Source organism: Dromaius novaehollandiae, chromosome 33 (assembly GCF_036370855.1).
Source record: "Dromaius novaehollandiae isolate bDroNov1 chromosome 33, bDroNov1.hap1, whole genome shotgun sequence".
Lineage (NCBI taxonomy): Eukaryota > Metazoa > Chordata > Aves > Casuariiformes > Dromaiidae > Dromaius > Dromaius novaehollandiae.
The window spans coordinates 1,313,056-1,327,886 of record NC_088127.1 but is presented as its reverse complement, the minus strand read 5'-3'; the positions used below and the strand labels follow the sequence as shown (position 1 = coordinate 1,327,886).

At 72.1% G+C, this 14,831-nt stretch overlaps 2 protein-coding genes across 3 annotated transcripts; both read right to left on the bottom strand.

Annotated features, from left to right (window-relative positions):
• Positions 1-500: 500 nt before the first annotated feature.
• Positions 501-4,783, bottom strand: LOC112995611 (beta-1,3-galactosyltransferase 2-like). Of its 2 annotated transcripts, none has more exons than XM_064499395.1 (2): positions 4,703-4,783; positions 501-1,882 (listed from the first exon to the last, which is right to left on the bottom strand). In XM_064499395.1, exon 2 carries the CDS (start codon positions 1,825-1,827, stop codon positions 814-816), a length of 1,014 nt encoding a protein of 337 aa, XP_064355465.1. In that variant the 5' UTR covers positions 1,828-1,882; positions 4,703-4,783; the 3' UTR covers positions 501-813. The 2 variants fall into 2 exon arrangements, with proteins under 2 accessions (XP_064355465.1, XP_064355464.1); XM_064499394.1 differs by lacking the exon at positions 4,703-4,783 and adding an exon at positions 2,440-3,826 and having other exon boundaries at positions 501-2,403.
• A 2,919-nt stretch (positions 4,784-7,702) lies between these two features.
• Positions 7,703-13,219, bottom strand: QTRT1 (queuine tRNA-ribosyltransferase catalytic subunit 1). The gene is made up of 10 exons (XM_064499255.1): positions 12,953-13,219; positions 12,019-12,087; positions 10,869-11,007; positions 10,688-10,766; positions 10,483-10,598; positions 9,792-9,930; positions 8,412-8,487; positions 8,220-8,329; positions 8,047-8,131; positions 7,703-7,977 (listed from the first exon to the last, which is right to left on the bottom strand). The coding sequence occupies exons 1-10, from the start codon at positions 13,187-13,189 to the stop codon at positions 7,825-7,827; spliced, it is 1,203 nt and encodes a 400-aa protein (XP_064355325.1). The 5' UTR covers positions 13,190-13,219; the 3' UTR covers positions 7,703-7,824.
• Positions 13,220-14,831: the final 1,612 nt, after the last annotated feature.

Genomic DNA, 14,831 nt, shown 5'->3' with positions numbered 1-14,831 from the left:
AGGGCCGGGCGCCGGCCGGGCGCGGGGCCGGGGCTTTCTGCGGTGAAGGACCGCGCGTCCCTCGCGCTCGCACTTTTGGAAGTGGCTTTAAAGCTGCCTCTTCTTAACTCCTCCGAACGCTACCGGGGCTGCTCGGCGCGTCCGGAAAGCAGCTGCCGCCTCTATTATTAGGCACTTCTGTCGCACCGTTATTCTCCCGCCGTGTGCTTTGCATATTTGCAAGTGCATTTCCTCCAGCCCGGCCGCGCGGGGCTGTACTTTGAATAAATGCGACAGTTGCGAAGTGCATCACCCGCGAGCGCTGCTGCCGCTTCGGGCCTCCCGCAGCTCCTTCCCGCTGCAGGCAGAGCTGCTGCGAGTGCCCGCCGGGACCAGCGAAGCCGCGGGCAGCGGGCTCTCCTGCCTTTCAGTCCCGTGGGGAAAAGCCCCAGATCCCGCCCTGCGCCTTTCCCACCCCGGAGCAGCCGGGACCCCGGGCTGGAGAAACGAGGCGGCGCCGCTTCCCTTGGGCCGGCTCTGTCCCGGCCCCTTTATTTACAAATAAAACTGCTATAACTTAACGTGTCCTGACACCCAACCCGGCGGACGCTGTGCAAAAAAGGGGCATCCGCGGTAATGCAAAAAGAGCAAACGTGGTTCCCCGCAGCGAGTCCGAGTCCCGGGGGCGGCGCGGACCCTCGCGGGAACACGCCGCGGCGGCGGCTCGGCCGAGGCTCGAGAGGTTCGGAGGCGGCTCCGAGCGAGCGCGGCGGAGCCGGGGGCGGCCGGAGTCCGGGGCGGGCGGGGGGCCGGCGCGGCCCCCCGGCGCCGCTGCTAGGGGGGGCAGGTCGGCTCCGGCGCCTGGAAGTGGGGCCAGAGCTGGAGCAGCTCCCGGGGGCCGTAGTGGTGCACCATGACCAGCCTGGAGAACCGGCACTTGTCGTAGGCGATCTTGTACATGTTGAAGAGGCCGCGGGGGCTGCTGGTGACGCGGACGCCCAGCGCGTGCAGGCAGATCCCCACGAAGGAGTCCTCCATGTTGATGAGGGGCAGCGCCTGGGCCGCCCCGTAGACCCTGCGCGCCAGGTCGCCCGAGAGCACGTAGGCGGGCCCGCCGCAGTAGGGCGGGTAGGTCTCGTTGGGGTACACCTCCGGCGGCACGTACCACTTGTAGGCCTTGTTGCGCAGCGGCCCCGTGTTGCGGTAGACGTAGCCCGTCATGAAGTCCCGCTTGGGGGGCAGCTGGGGCTGCAGCAGCCGCCGCACCAGGTAGTCCAGGTTGAGGAAGACGTCGTGGTCCGCCTTCACCACGTAGCTGGCGTCGGGGCAGTGCTTGCTCACCCACTCCAGCCCCATCAGCGTCTTCAGCGTCAGGTTGTTGTAGGTGTCGAGGAAGTCCTGCTGCAGGATGTCGTGGTGCAGGGCGCTCTCCTCCTCCAGCACCCGCTGCAGCGGCGCCCCGAACACCGGGTGCACGCCGGTGAGGAAGAGCCGCAGCACGGCCACGCCGCCCACGGCGCTCTCGTTGCCCCAGGTGTGCCGCACGGCGTGCCGCCCGGCCGTGTCCCGCGGCTCCGTCACCACCAGCAGCACCAGGAAGGGCGCCCGGTCCCGGCACTTGTGCGGCTCGTTGAGCAGGAAGCGGTAGGGGTAGGGGTAGGGGGGCTGCAGCGGGTGCCGGGGGGCCGCCGGCCCGGCCGTGCCGTTGCCCCCCGGCACCTCCCGCCAGGAGAAGGCCGGCGACGCGGCCAGGGGCTCCCGGGCGCCCTGCTGCAGCCGCAGCCCCAGCAGCGCCAGCGAGACGCAGACGGGCAGCAGCAGCACTCGCAGGCCGGCCGGGCACTTCATGGCGGCGGGGCTCGGGGGCGGCTCCGCCGGGCAGCGTCCTCCGTCCGGGACCCACCTGCAGGAGACGGGACGCCTGAGGCGGGTGCTGGGCCGGCGCGGGGCCGCGGAGCGCCCGGGGAGCCGGGAGTGCCCAGGGAGCTGGGAGCGCCCAGGGAGCCGGGAGCACCCGGGGATCATGCGGGCACCTGGAAGTGTGCAGGGATCTAGGAGCCTACAGGGACCTGGGAATGCATGGGGAGCCTGCAGGGATCCAGGAGCATGCAGGGATCTGGAAGTGTGCAGGGAGCCGGGAGCGCCCGGGGACCTGGGGAGCATGCGGAGACGGGGAGCACGCAGGGAGCTGGGGACTGTTCAGGCTACCAGGAGCATGCCAGGACCCAGGAGCGTGCAGGGATCCAGGAGCATGCAGGGACCTGGAAGTGTGCAGGGATCCAGGGAGCCGGGAGCGCCCGGGGACCTGGGGAGCATGCGGGGACAGGGAGCGTGCAGGGACCTGGAAGTGTGCAGGGATCCAGGAGCATGCAGGGACCTGGGAATGCATGGGGAGCGTGCAGGGATCCAGGAGCGTGCAGGGACCTGGAAGTGTGCAGGGATCCAGGAGCATGCAGGGACCTGGAAGTGTGCAGGGATCCAGGGAGCCGGGAGCGCCCGGGGAGCTGGGAGCGTCCAGGGAGCCGGGAGCACCCAGGGAGCACGCGGGGACGGGGAGCGTGCAGGGACCTGGAAGTGTGCAGGGATCTAGGAGCCTACAGGGACCTGGGAATGCATGGGGAGCCTGCAGGGATCCAGGAGTGTGCAGGGATCTGGAAGTGTGCAGGGAGCCGGGAGCGCCCGGGGACCTGGGGAGCATGCGGAGACGGGGAGCACGCAGGGAGCTGGGGACTGTTCAGGCTACCAGGAGCATGCCAGGACCCAGGAGCGTGCAGGGATCCAGGAGCGTGCAGGGACCAGGAAGCATGCAGGGACCTGGGAACGCGTGGGGAGCCAGGAAGCAGGCAGAAATCCAGGAGCGTGCAGGGACCAGGAAGTGTGCAGAGACCTGGGAACGCGTGGGGAGCCAGGGAGCGCGCAGGGCCCAGGGAGCGTGCAAGGAGCCAGGGAGCGTGCAAGGAGCCGGGGAGCGTGCAAGGAGCCGGGGAGAGTGCAAGGAGCCAGGGAGCGTGCAGGGAGCCAGGGAGCGTGCAGGGCCCAGGGAGTGTGCAAGGAGCCAGGGAGCGTGCAGGGAGCCGGGGAGCGTGCAAGGAGCCGGGGAGAGTGCAGCCCTCCCCCAGCCCTCGCAGCCAGCCGTGTCCCCGCACGCATGGGTGAACCTGAACCTTTTCCGCGGGGGCAGCACAGAGCCCCGGGGCCGCACGTCAATAAGTGCCGCCGGGCGCGATAAGGCCCGGAGCCCTTGGGACGCGGCGGGTGGGGCAGCGCAAACACGGTGTGCCGATAGCGGGAGGCCTTGCGCTCCGGGAGCACGCTCCGGGATGCGGGAACGCCGCATGCTCCGGGAGCACGCTCCGGGATGTGGGGAGGCCTCACGCACCGGGAGCACGCTCCGGGATGCGGGAACGCCGCATGCTCCGGGAGCACGCTCTGGGATGTGGGGAGGCCTCACGCACCAGGAGCACACTCCAGGCTACAGGAATGCCTCGCACACTGGGAGCACACTCCAGGCTACAGGAATGCCTCGCACACCGGGAGCACGCTCCAGGACGCGGGGAGGCTGCATGCACCGGGAGCACGCTCCGGGATGTGAGAATACCGTGCACACCAGGAGCACACTCTGGGACACAGGAATGCCGTGCACCCCAGGAGCACACTCTGGGTTATGGGAATACTGTGCACCCCGGGAGCAGGCTCCAGGACACAGGAATGCTGCGCACCCTGGGAGCACGCTCCGGGATGTGGGAATGCCGTGCACCCCGAGAGCACGCTCCGGGACACGGGAATGCTGTGCACCCTGGGAGCACGCTCCGGGATGTGGGAATGCCGTGCACCCCGGGAGCACGCTCCGGGACACGGGAATGCTGTGCACCCCGAGAGCACGCTCCGGGACACGGGAATGCCGTGCACCCCGAGAGCACGCTCCGGGACACAGGAGTGCCGTGCACCCCGAGAGCACGCTCCGGGACACGGGAATGCCGCGCACCCCGGGAGCACGCTCGGGGACGCGGGGAGACCGGCAGCAGCGGGCGCGGAGCCCGGGGAGCAGCCCGGGGCCCCGCCACGGCCCCGCCGCCCGCCCGGAGCCGCCCGAGGAGCCGCGCGGAGCGGAGCGGAGCCTCCCGCGGGCGCCCGGCCCGGAGCGGGGAGCTCGCGGGGGAGAATCGCCCCGATTAAGCAATTCCCCCCCGAGGGGCCGCGTCTGCCGGCCCTGCCCGGGGCGCAGCGCCCGTCTCCGCCCGGCCCGTCTAAGGGCTCCCCGGTCCTGCCCGGGGCTCCCCGGGTGCAGCGCTCCGTCCCTGCCCGTCCTGCCCGGGGGCTCCCGGGGCTCCATGGGCTGCAGCGCCCGGTCCCGTCCCGGGGCTCCCCGGTCCCGTCCTGGAGCTCCCCGGGCTGCAGCGCTCCGTCCCTGCCTGTCCTGCCCGGGGGATCCCGGGGCTCCCCGGCTGCAGCGCCCATCCCGTCCCGGGGCTCCCCGGCTGCAGCGCCCATCCCGTCCCGGGGCTCCCCGGCTGCAGCGCTCCGTCCCTGCCTGTCCTGTCCGGAGCTGCCGCGGTGCAGCGCGCGGTCCCGTCCCGGAGCTCCCCGGTCCCTCCCGGGGCTCCCCGGCCGCAGCGCCCGGTCCTGCCCGTCCTGCCCGGGGGCTCCCGGGGCTGCAGCAGCCGCCTCTGCCCGTCCCGTCCCGTCCCGTCCCGTCCCGTCCCGTCCCGGGGCCGCCGCTCACCTGCGCCCGTCCGTCGCCTCGCGGCGGCTCCCGGCTCTGCGGCGCGGGCGGCCGGGGCGGGAGAGGTGGCCGCGGCGCTGACGCCAGCGCGGGGACCCCACCCCCTGCACAAACTTCCTCCCCCCGGACCGGCCCGGCCCGGCCCGGCCCGGCCCGACTGACGCACGGCCCGGCCCGGCCCTGCCCAGCCCCTGCCGCCGACAGCCCCGGGGCCAGGCGTGTCCCCCCCCCCCCCCCCGAGAGGACCCAGGCGTCCGAGTCCCCTCCCCCCCCCAATAAAGGACCCAGGAGTCCGAGTCCTCCCCCACCCCCATAAAGGACCCAGGAGTCCGAGTCCTCCCCCCCCCAATAAAGGACCCAGGCGCCCCCCCCCCCCCCCGGAGAGGAATCAGGGGTCTGAGCCTCTGGGTCCCCCCCCCCAGAGAGGACCCAGGTGTCCTGGTCCCTGACCCCCCCTTACAGCCCCCCAGAGAGGGCCCAGGTGTCCGGGCCCCCAGACCTGGTCCCGTCCCCGTCCCCATCCCCGTGGTGCCGTGTCCGGACGCGGTGCCGCTCGCCTGTGCGCGGCAGCGGGTGACACCACACGTGGCGGCGGGGACGAAGGCCGAGCGCTCCTCCTCGGTGATGCCAGTGCCAACGCGGCTTCTCCCCCGGGCACGCGCCTGGGGCGGCTGTGCTGGCGTGCCCGGAGCAGGGGTGTGTGAGGGGACACGTGTGCGCAAGGGGACGTGTGTGCGAGGGGGACACACGTGCAGGGGCACGTGCAAGGGTTGCAGGTGTGCGAGGGGGTGCACGTGCACAGGGATGCGTGTGCAAGGGGGTGCTTGTGCGAAGGGATGCGTGTGCAAGGGGGACACACGTGCAGGGGCACGTGCAAGGGTTGCAGGTATGCGAGGGGGTGCACGTGCACGGGGATGCGTGTGCAAGGGGGTGCTTGTGCGAAGGGATGTGTGTGCAAGGGGGACGGGCTGCCAGAGCCCGTTGGGCACGAACGGCCTTGATCGCCCTGAGCAGCCTCAGCTGAGCCCCACTTGCCCCCTCCGCCCCCCCACCCCCGGCCCGGGGGCCATTTACACTCGGGGCCCCCGGCCGGGGCGCTCCGGGGCCCAGCACCCAGCACCCAGCACCCAGCACCCAGCAGGGCGCTGAGGCCACATGGCAGAGGTGCTGCGAGGGCGGCTCCGGGCCGTGACGTCGCCGAGGCTGCGGCCGGGAAGGCCATGAGCCTCCGGTCATCGGCCACTCGCTCCGGACGCCGGGTCCCGCGGAGGTGGGGGGACGACGCGGGAAGGCGCTGAGAGAAACGGGCTCGGCTCGGCCCGGCAGGTCTCATCGCACACGGGCACCGCCTGGGCCTCCCACGCACGCACACGCGTGTGCACACTGCGTGTTGTGGCTCCCACGCACGCACACGCGCGAGGCACAGTGCAAGCACGGGACGTGCCCCAGGCGTGCACACAGCTCCACGTGTGCAGCACATGCACATGGAGCTGCGCACACGCAGCACACGTGTGCCAGGACGTGTCCAGGGCTTGCACAGACGTGTGTGTGCACGCAGCCCCACACGTGCGCAGCATGTGCTCGCACACACGTGTGTGTGAAGATGTGCAGGGCCTGCACGAACCGGCGCTGTGCACACGCGTGTGCACAGACATCGCACGTGCTGGTGCGTGCCCATCTGCTGCGCACACGCGTGTGCAAACCCCCGCTCCCCATCACGTGCGGCACCGGCCGCGGAGCAGCGCGGGGTGAAGCGGCCGCGCGGGACGGGCAGGAGTCCGGGGACGGAGCTGACACCGGCCGGGGGCTCGTCCCGGGGCCGAGGGGACCCTGCAAGGACCCCGGGTCCCTCCCGGCCCCCCGGCAGCACCGGGGCGACGCAGAAGCGGCAGCTCGAGGGAGGAGCGGAAGAGGCAGCCGGCAGGGTAGGTGGGACGTGCGCGAGCCTGGGGTCCCCTCCTGCGTCCCCTCCTGCGTCCCCAGGTCTCCATCGTCCCGGGTTCTCTCCTGCATCCCAGGTCCCCCATCACCCCAGGTCTCCCCAGCATTCCCGTCCCCTCCTGCATTCCCAGGTCCCGGGTCCCCTCCTGCGTCCTCGCGTCCCCAGAGCATCCCCGGGGCTCCCGTCACCCCCAGCATCCCCATCGCCTCCTGCATGCCCGGTTCTCCAGAGCATCCCGCTCCCCTCCCGCATCCCGGGGCCCCCATCACCCCGGTGCCCCCGCCGAGACGCTCCCGCGGACGGGAACCCCCCCCCCCCCCCCCCCCAGGCCGGCGGCGGCAGCTCAGCACCGCGGACAGCGCCGCGCCGGGCCCAGGCGTCCCGGGGACCCAGGCGTCCGGGGGGGGGGGGGGGGGCTCCCCGCGCAGGGAGGGGCTCCAGCGGGCAGGTTTTTCCCTCTTTCGCACCCAATTGGGACGCCACCCCCCCCCCCCCCCGAACGGAGGGCGGTTCGCTGGGGAAGGGCTGCTCCCGGGGGGGCCCGGACGCCTGGGACCCCCCAGCCTTGCCTCGGCCAGGCCCAGTCTGTGCTACCCGGTACAGAGGGACCCTTGCATTCCCCCCCGCCCCGTATTGCACCCCCTTCTGCACCTCCCCCCCCCATGCACCCCTTTGCACCCCCTTGCACCTCCTCGCCCCACTCTGCACTCCCTTTGCACCCCCCACCCGTCCTTTGCCCCCCCTTCTGTCCCCCTTGCACCCCCCCACCTGCCCCTGCACCCCCCCTTGCACCTCCTCGCCCCCCACCCGCCCCTGCACCCCCTTGCGCCCCCGCTGTCACCTCCCCCCCCGCCCTGCGGTTTTGGGGGGGGGCACAGACCCCACGGATGCTCCCGGGAAACGCCAGGACCCGGAGCTGCCCCCCCCCATCCCCCCCCCATCCCGCAGGTGCCCTCCCCGGCGCCCCCCACCCGCGGCCCCTCCGGGAGGCTTTGGCGGGAGCCACGGAGGAGCGGGAGGAGCCGCCGCTCGCTTGGGAACAGAGCCAGGCACCAAAATCCAGGGATCCGGTACAAAAATATATGTGGAGAAAGGAGGGAACCGCCCGGGGCGGGGGGGGCACATCCAGGCCGGGTGTCCCGCGGCCCCGGCGCGGCCCCGGCGCGGCTCCGGCGCGGCGTCAGTCCAGCGGGATGCCGACGGAGGCCAGCGCCTCGACGGCCCAGGCCGGGTACCGCTCCCGGGAGCCGTACATGGTGCGCATGAAGTCCCGGACGAACCGGGGGAAGCGCTGCGCCAGGATGCTCTCCCGCACGGCGCGCATCAGGTTGAGCTGCGGGCACGGCGGGGGGGTCAGCGGCGGCCCCCCCGGCGCCCCGGCCCCCCCGGCGCCCCGGCTCACCTGGTAGGCGATGTTGTGCACGGTGAGGTGGTGCAGCGCGGCCGTGTCGCTGCGCAGCAGCGCGTGCAGGTACGCGCGGCTGTACCTGCGCCGGGAGAGAGCCCGCGCCGGGGCGGGGGGGTCAGAGCCGCGGCCCGGCCCCCCCCGCCGCCCCCGCCGCCCCCGGCACGCACCCCCGGCACGTCGGGCACCCGCAGGCCTCGTCGATGGGCCGGAAATCCTTGGCGAACTGCTTGTTCTTCAGCTGCAGCGAGCCCCAGGGCACCAGGGCCGAGCCGAAGCGCTGCGGGGGCCGGCGGCGGGGTGAGGGGCTGCACCCCCCCCCCGGCCCCCCCGGCCCCCCCCGGCCCCGCGCCGCCGCTCACCGCCGTCCGCGTGGGGAAGACGCAGTCGAACATGTCGCAGCCCAGGGCGACGCAGACCACCAGGTCGGTGGCGTAGCTGGGATGAGCCGGGCGGGAGGAGCCGGGCAGCCCCCGGCACCGTGATTCCCACCCCCCGCTTCCCCCCTGCCTCCCAGGGCAGCCCGCATCCCCCAGCTCCCCAGTTTCCCTGGCTCCCCACATCCCGGGGCTCCCTGTGTCGCCCAGCTCCCCATATGCCGGGGTTCCGCACATCCCCCAGCTCCCTGCCTCCTGGGGCGTCCCGCAGCACCCACATCCCCCAGCTCCCCGCATCCCGGGGCATCCCGCATCCCGCAGCTCCCCACATCCTGCAGCTCCCTGCATCCCCCAGCTCCCCACATCCCCCAGCTCCCCGCATCCCCCAGCTCCCTGCATCCCGCAGCTCCCCACATCCCCCAGCTCCCCACATCCCCCAGCTCCCCACATCCCGCAGCTCCCCACATCCCCCAGCTCCCCGCATCCCCCAGCTCCCCGCATCCCGGGGCATCCTGCATCCCACAGCTCCCCACATCCTGCAGCTCCCTGCATCCCCCAGCTCCCCACATCCCCCAGCTCCCCGCATCCCCCAGTTCCCTGCATCCCGCAGCTCCCCACATCCCCCAGCTCCCCGCATCCCCCAGCTCCCCGCATCCCCCAGCTCCCCGCATCCCGCAGCTCCCCACATCCCCCAGCTCCCTGCATCCTGCAGCTCCCCACATCCCCCAGCTCCCCGCATCCCAGGGCATCCCACATCCCGCAGCTCCCCCACATCCCAGGGCATCCCACATTCCGCAGCTCCCCCACATCCCGCAGCTCCCCACATCCCCCAGCTCCCCACATCCCAGGGCATCCCACACTCCCCAGCTCCCCCACATCCCCCAGCTCCCCACATCCCGCAGCTCCCCACATCCCAGGGCATCCAGCATTCCGCAGCTCCCCCACATCCCCCAGCTCCCCGCATCCCCCAGTTCCCTGCATCCTGCAGCTCCCCACATCCCCCAGCTCCCCACATCCCAGGGCATCCCACATTCCACAGCTCCCCCACATCCCAGGGCATCCCACACTCCCCAGCTCCCCCACATCCCCCAGCTCCCCACATCCCGCAGCTCCCCACATCCCAGGGCATCCAGCATTCCGCAGCTCCCCACATCCCGCAGCTCCCCACATCCCCCAGCTCCCCACATCCCAGGGCATCCCACACTCCCCAGCTCCCCCACATCCCCCAGCTCCCCACATCCCGCAGCTCCCCACATCCCAGGGCATCCAGCATTCCGCAGCTCCCCACATCCCGCAGCTCCCCACGCCCCGGCTCCCGGCAGCGCCGCCGGCCGTCCCCCCGGCTCCGGGGGCGCGGAAGCCTACCCCACGCCCATGAGGTAGCGGGGCTTGTCCCGCGGCAGCCGCTCGGCGCTGAGCTTCACCACGCGCCAGAACTGCCCCTTCTCCTCGCCGCCGCTCAGGCCGCCGATGGCGAAGCCGGGCACCTCCCGCCGCGTCATCTCTGCGGCGGAGGCGGCCGGGCAGCACCCCGCGTCTCGGCCGCTGCCACGGCACGGAGACGGGCAACGGGAGACGGGCAACGGGAGACGGGGAACGGGAGATGGACAACGGGAGGGAGACGGGCAACGGGAGACGGGCAACGGGAGATGGACAACGGGAGGGAGATGGGCAACGGGAGACGGGCAACGGGAGGGAGACGGGCAACGGGAGGGAGACGGGCAACGGGAGATGGACAACGGGAGGGAGACGGGGAACAGGAGGGAGATAGGGAATGGGAGGAAGATGGGGATGGGAGAAAGATGGGGAATGGAAGATGGAATGGGAGGAAGACAGGGAACAGGAGGAAGATGGGGAATGGAAGACGGAATGGGAGGAAGATGGAATGGGAGGAAGATGGGGAATGAAAGATGGAATGGGAGGATGATGGGGAGCAGGAGGACAATGGGGAACAGGATTAAGACGTGGAGCAGGAAGATTTGGAAGTGGATGAAGATGGGGAGCGGGAGGGAGACGGGGAGCGGGAGGGAGACGGGGAGCGGGAGGGCGCCGCTACCTTCCAGGCACTTGGTGCGCAAGGCCGGGTCCAGGCCGCCCTGGATGATGGCGAAGAGATGCTGCCGCTCCGGGTGCCGGTTGGCGGCGATGCAGCGGTCGAGCCAGCGCACGGACCTGCGGCAGAGGCCGGCGGCGCCCGTCAGGGCCCCGCGGCGGGCGGGGGGAGCCGGGGGGGGGAGCCGGGCCGGGGGGGAGCCACCGACCTGTGCATGGCCTCCTCCACGCGGGGCCCCGTCGTGGTGCTGCTGACCACGTCGTCCAGCTGCATCATGATGTCGGCGCCTGGCGGGGTGCGAGGGGGCGGTGAGGGGGTCTGGCCCCGCGCCGGGCGCCCCACAGCCGCCCCACGGCCGCCCCACGGCTGCCCCACGGCCCCCCGCTCACCCAGGGCGTTCTGGATCTCGATGGACTTCTCCGGGCTGAGCAGGATCTCCTCCCCGCCGTAGGGCGAGCGGAAGTGGACGCCCTCCTCCGTCACCTCCGACAGCGCCGACAGCGAAACCATCTGGAAGCCGCCGCTGTCCTGGGGAGCGGGGGGGCCGGGGTGGGGTGGGGGTGGCTGGCGGGAGCCCTGAGCCCCCCCGAGCTGCGTGGGGCCAGGGGACCCCGCGCGTGGGAGGCCTGGGGTCTCCGGATGTGGGTCCAGAGCGGGGGTCCGGTGTGGGGGTCCGACGCAGGGGTCCAGGCTGGGGGCCTGGTGTGGGGTCTGGGTCCCAGCACAGGGGTCCAGGGTGGGGGTCTGGGTCTTGGTGTGGGTGGGGGTCCCGACAGGGGGTCCAGTGTGGGGTGGGGGTCCCAGCATGGGGTCTGGTTTGGGCGAGGGGTCCCGGTTTGGGTGGCGGTCCCGGCGCAGGCAGGGGTCCCGGTTTGGGTGGGGGTCTCAGTTTGGTTGGAGGGTCCCAGTTTGGGCGGAGGTCCCGGTTTAGGTGGGGGGTCCCGGTGCAGGCAGGGGTCCCGGTTTGGGCGGGGGTCCCGGTTTAGGTGGGGGGTCCCGGCGCAGGCAGGGGTCCCAGTTTGGTTGGGAGTCCCGGTTTAGGTGGGGTCCCGGCGCAGGCAGGGGTCCCAGTTTGGGCGGGGGTCCTGGTTTGGGCAGAGGTCCCGGCGCAGGCAGGGGTCCCAGTCTGGTTGGGGGTCCCGGTTCGGGCAGAGGTCCCGGCGCAGGCAGGGGTCCCGGTTTGGTTGGGGGTCCCGGCGCAGGCAGGGGTCCCAGTTTGGTTGGGGGTCCCGGTTTAGGTGGGGGTCCCAGTTTAGGTGGGGGGTCCCGGCGCAGACAGGGGTCCCAGTTTGGTTGGGGGTCCCGGTTTAGGTGGGGTCCCGGCGCAGGCAGGGGTCCCGGTTTGGGCGGGGTCCCGGTTCGGGCAGAGGTCCCAGCGCAGGCAGGGGTCCCAGTTTGGGCAGGGATACCGGTTTAGGTGGGGGGTCCCGGCGCAGACAGGGGTCCCAGTTTGGGCGGGGGTCCCGGTTTAGGTGGGGGGTCCCGGCGCAGACAGGGGTCCCGGTTTGGCTGGGGGTCCGGGCGGGGGGCTGCCCTCACCGTGAGCAGGTTGTGGGGCCAGTCCATGAAGCCGTGGAGGCCGCCCGCGCGCTGCACCAGCTCGGGGCCCTGCCGTCACCGCCGCCGCGTCAGAGCCCCCCAGGTCGCAGTGGGGGGGGAGGGGGGACGGGGCGCTCTGCCCCCCCCCCCCACGGCATGGGTGCCCGGGGATGGGGGGCAGGGGGCGGGGCTACCCGGGAGGTGGGTGTGGTCATTCCAGGGGCGGGGCTATCCCAGGCCCCTCCCTGAGTGCATGGGGGGCTATGGGGGCGGGTCCCTTGGGGAGGGGTCATGGGGGCGGGGCCTCCTGGGGCTGGGGGCGGGGCCATGGGGTGGGGCCTCTGTGGGGGGGTGGGGTTGGGTCCTTACAGCGCTGGGGGTGGGGCTATGGGGGGCGGGGCTCCCCCAGGGTGGGGCCATAGGGCACACCCCCCCCCCAAGGGCTGGGCATGGGATTATTGGGGGGGTCCATGTGGGCGGGGCTCCCCCGGGGTGGGGTCTATGGGGGTGGAGCTTCCCAGGGTGGGGTCCATGGGGGTGGGCCTCCCCGGGGCAGGGTCCTTTGGGGCGGGACTCTCCCAGGGTGGGGTCCCTGGGGGGGGGCTCCCCAGGGCGGGGTCCGTGGGGACGGGGCTCCCCCAGGGCGGGGTCCATGTGGGTGGGGCTCCCCCAGGGTGGGGCCCACGCGGGCAGAGCTCTCTGGGGTGGGGTCCATGGGGGCGGAGTTCCCTGGGGCGTGGCCCTTGGGGGCGGGGCTTCCCGGGGCAGGGTCCCTGGGGGTGGGGCTCCCAGGGGTGTGGTCCCCGGGGGCGGGGCTCCCCCAGGGTGGGGCTCCCGGGGGCGGAGCTCTCTGGGGCGGGGTCCGTAGGGGCGGGGCTCTCTGGGGCGGGGTCCGTAGGGGCGGGGCTCCCGGGGGCGGGGCGTGCCCGCTCACCGGCCGCGTGCCCAGGTGGTAGGTGTTGCCGAGGCAGATGCGGCAGCCGAGCGCGGCCAGCTGCGCCGCCGTGACGCCCTTGGCGGTGCCGCGGGTGCCCACGGGCATGAAGACGGGGCAGGGCACGGCGCCGTGCGGCAGCCGCAGCTCCCCGGCCCGCGCCCGGCTCCGCGCGCACTCCGCCGCCACCCGCAGCAGCGGCGCCGGCCCCGGCCCGCCGCCCGCGGGCGCCGCCATCTTCCGCCGCGCCACGTGACCCGCGCTTCCGGCCGCGCCGCCGGCCCGCGCCGCCCGGCCGGAAGCCGCCGTAGCCAGGGGCAACGCGCCCGCCATGTTGAGGCGTCAGCCTCGGCGCTAGGCCTCCATGGCGGGGGGGGGGGGGGGCCTCACCCCCTGCCTGGCCCTATGGCCTCTGGGGAGAGCCCCCCCGTAGCTGTCTGCCCTGTACCACTACATCCTCCGGGTAGAGCCCCTCCTCAGCCCCCTGCCTGGCCCCATATTGCTGGGGAGAGCCCCCTCCTCATGCCCCTGCCCTCTCCCCCCATATCCCCCGGGGACAGACCCCTCCTCGCCATCCTGCCCAGATCGCCCATATCCCTCAAGGAGGCCCCCCCATGGTCCCTGGGGAGAGCCCCCTCCTCACCCCCTGCCCAGATCCCCCATATCCCTCAAGGCAATCCCCCAGGGAGAGCCCCCTCCTCACCTCCCTCTCCAGATCCCTCATATCCCTCAAGGGGACCCCCAGTGCCCCCCAGGGAGAGACCCCTCCTCACCACCATCCCCAGATCCCCCAGATCCCTCAAGGGGATCCCCCCATGTCCCCCAGAGAGAGCCCCCTCCTCACCCCCCTGCCCCATGGCCCCTGGGGAGAGCCCCATCCTCATCCCCTGCCCAGCACCATATCCCTGAGGGAGACCCCCTTCCTCTGCCCCCTGGTTTCTAGCCTCTCCCTGTTCCCTGCAGCCTTCCATGCTCCCCCCAATGTGCCTTCGCACCCCCCCCCCCCCGGTGCGCTGGGACAACCCCTCTCAAGGCATCCACATGGCAGCAGCAACCTGGGAGCAGGGTGTCCCCGGCAGAGCCGGTCCCTGCATGTTTGGGTCTCCCCGGCTGCAGAGACCTGCCTGCCCCCCTCACGAGCCCACGGCTGAGACCGGCTTTCACTGCTGCCCTGGCCTCAGTCGCAGCTCCCCGGGGCCTGAGTGAGCTGCTGGCCCTTGGCCGTCCCTCTGGGTCCCCCATCACCGGTCCCAGTGAGAACGGGGTGGCCTTGCAGGGGAAGTCACTGCCTTGCCCGGCCTCAGTTTCCCCTGGCATAACACAGTGTGAGCTCTGCCCTTGCTCTGAGCACACCCCGTCCAGGGCTTCACACCAGAAATGACCTGGCCTGACAGGCTGTCTAGCCCCAAGCACCCAGAGTAGGTACCAGTTTAAAGGGATTCCCCATCTCATTACACATCAACAGCCAGACACTTGGGTTGGGTCCCTGGGGGGGGATTTTAAGGCCAGGTGCCCCCCATCAGGTCGTCCGAGGGCAGCATGGGTATAAGAGGAGGAGCAGCCCCAGCAACCAGCTGCAAGGAGGTGTGTGGGGAGCCTGGGCTGTGGGAGCAGTCCCTGCTTTGGTATAAATTGCTGTTCCTGTTTCTCTGGACTTGCAGAATGTTGTTTCTCCTGTAAATAGCTTTTAGTGTGAAAGAGGAACATGTACCGGGTTGGCGTGTGGAAACTGGTCGGTCTAAAATAGGTAACATTCCTCGGAAAGGAGTCTGGTTCAGCACTCCTGAAACTGCTGTAGCTCCTTTACAGAGGAGCCTGGCAGGGAGCGTGTTGAGGCTGCTGGGGGGGCTCTGCCCTCCCAAATCGGACCGCCTTTGGA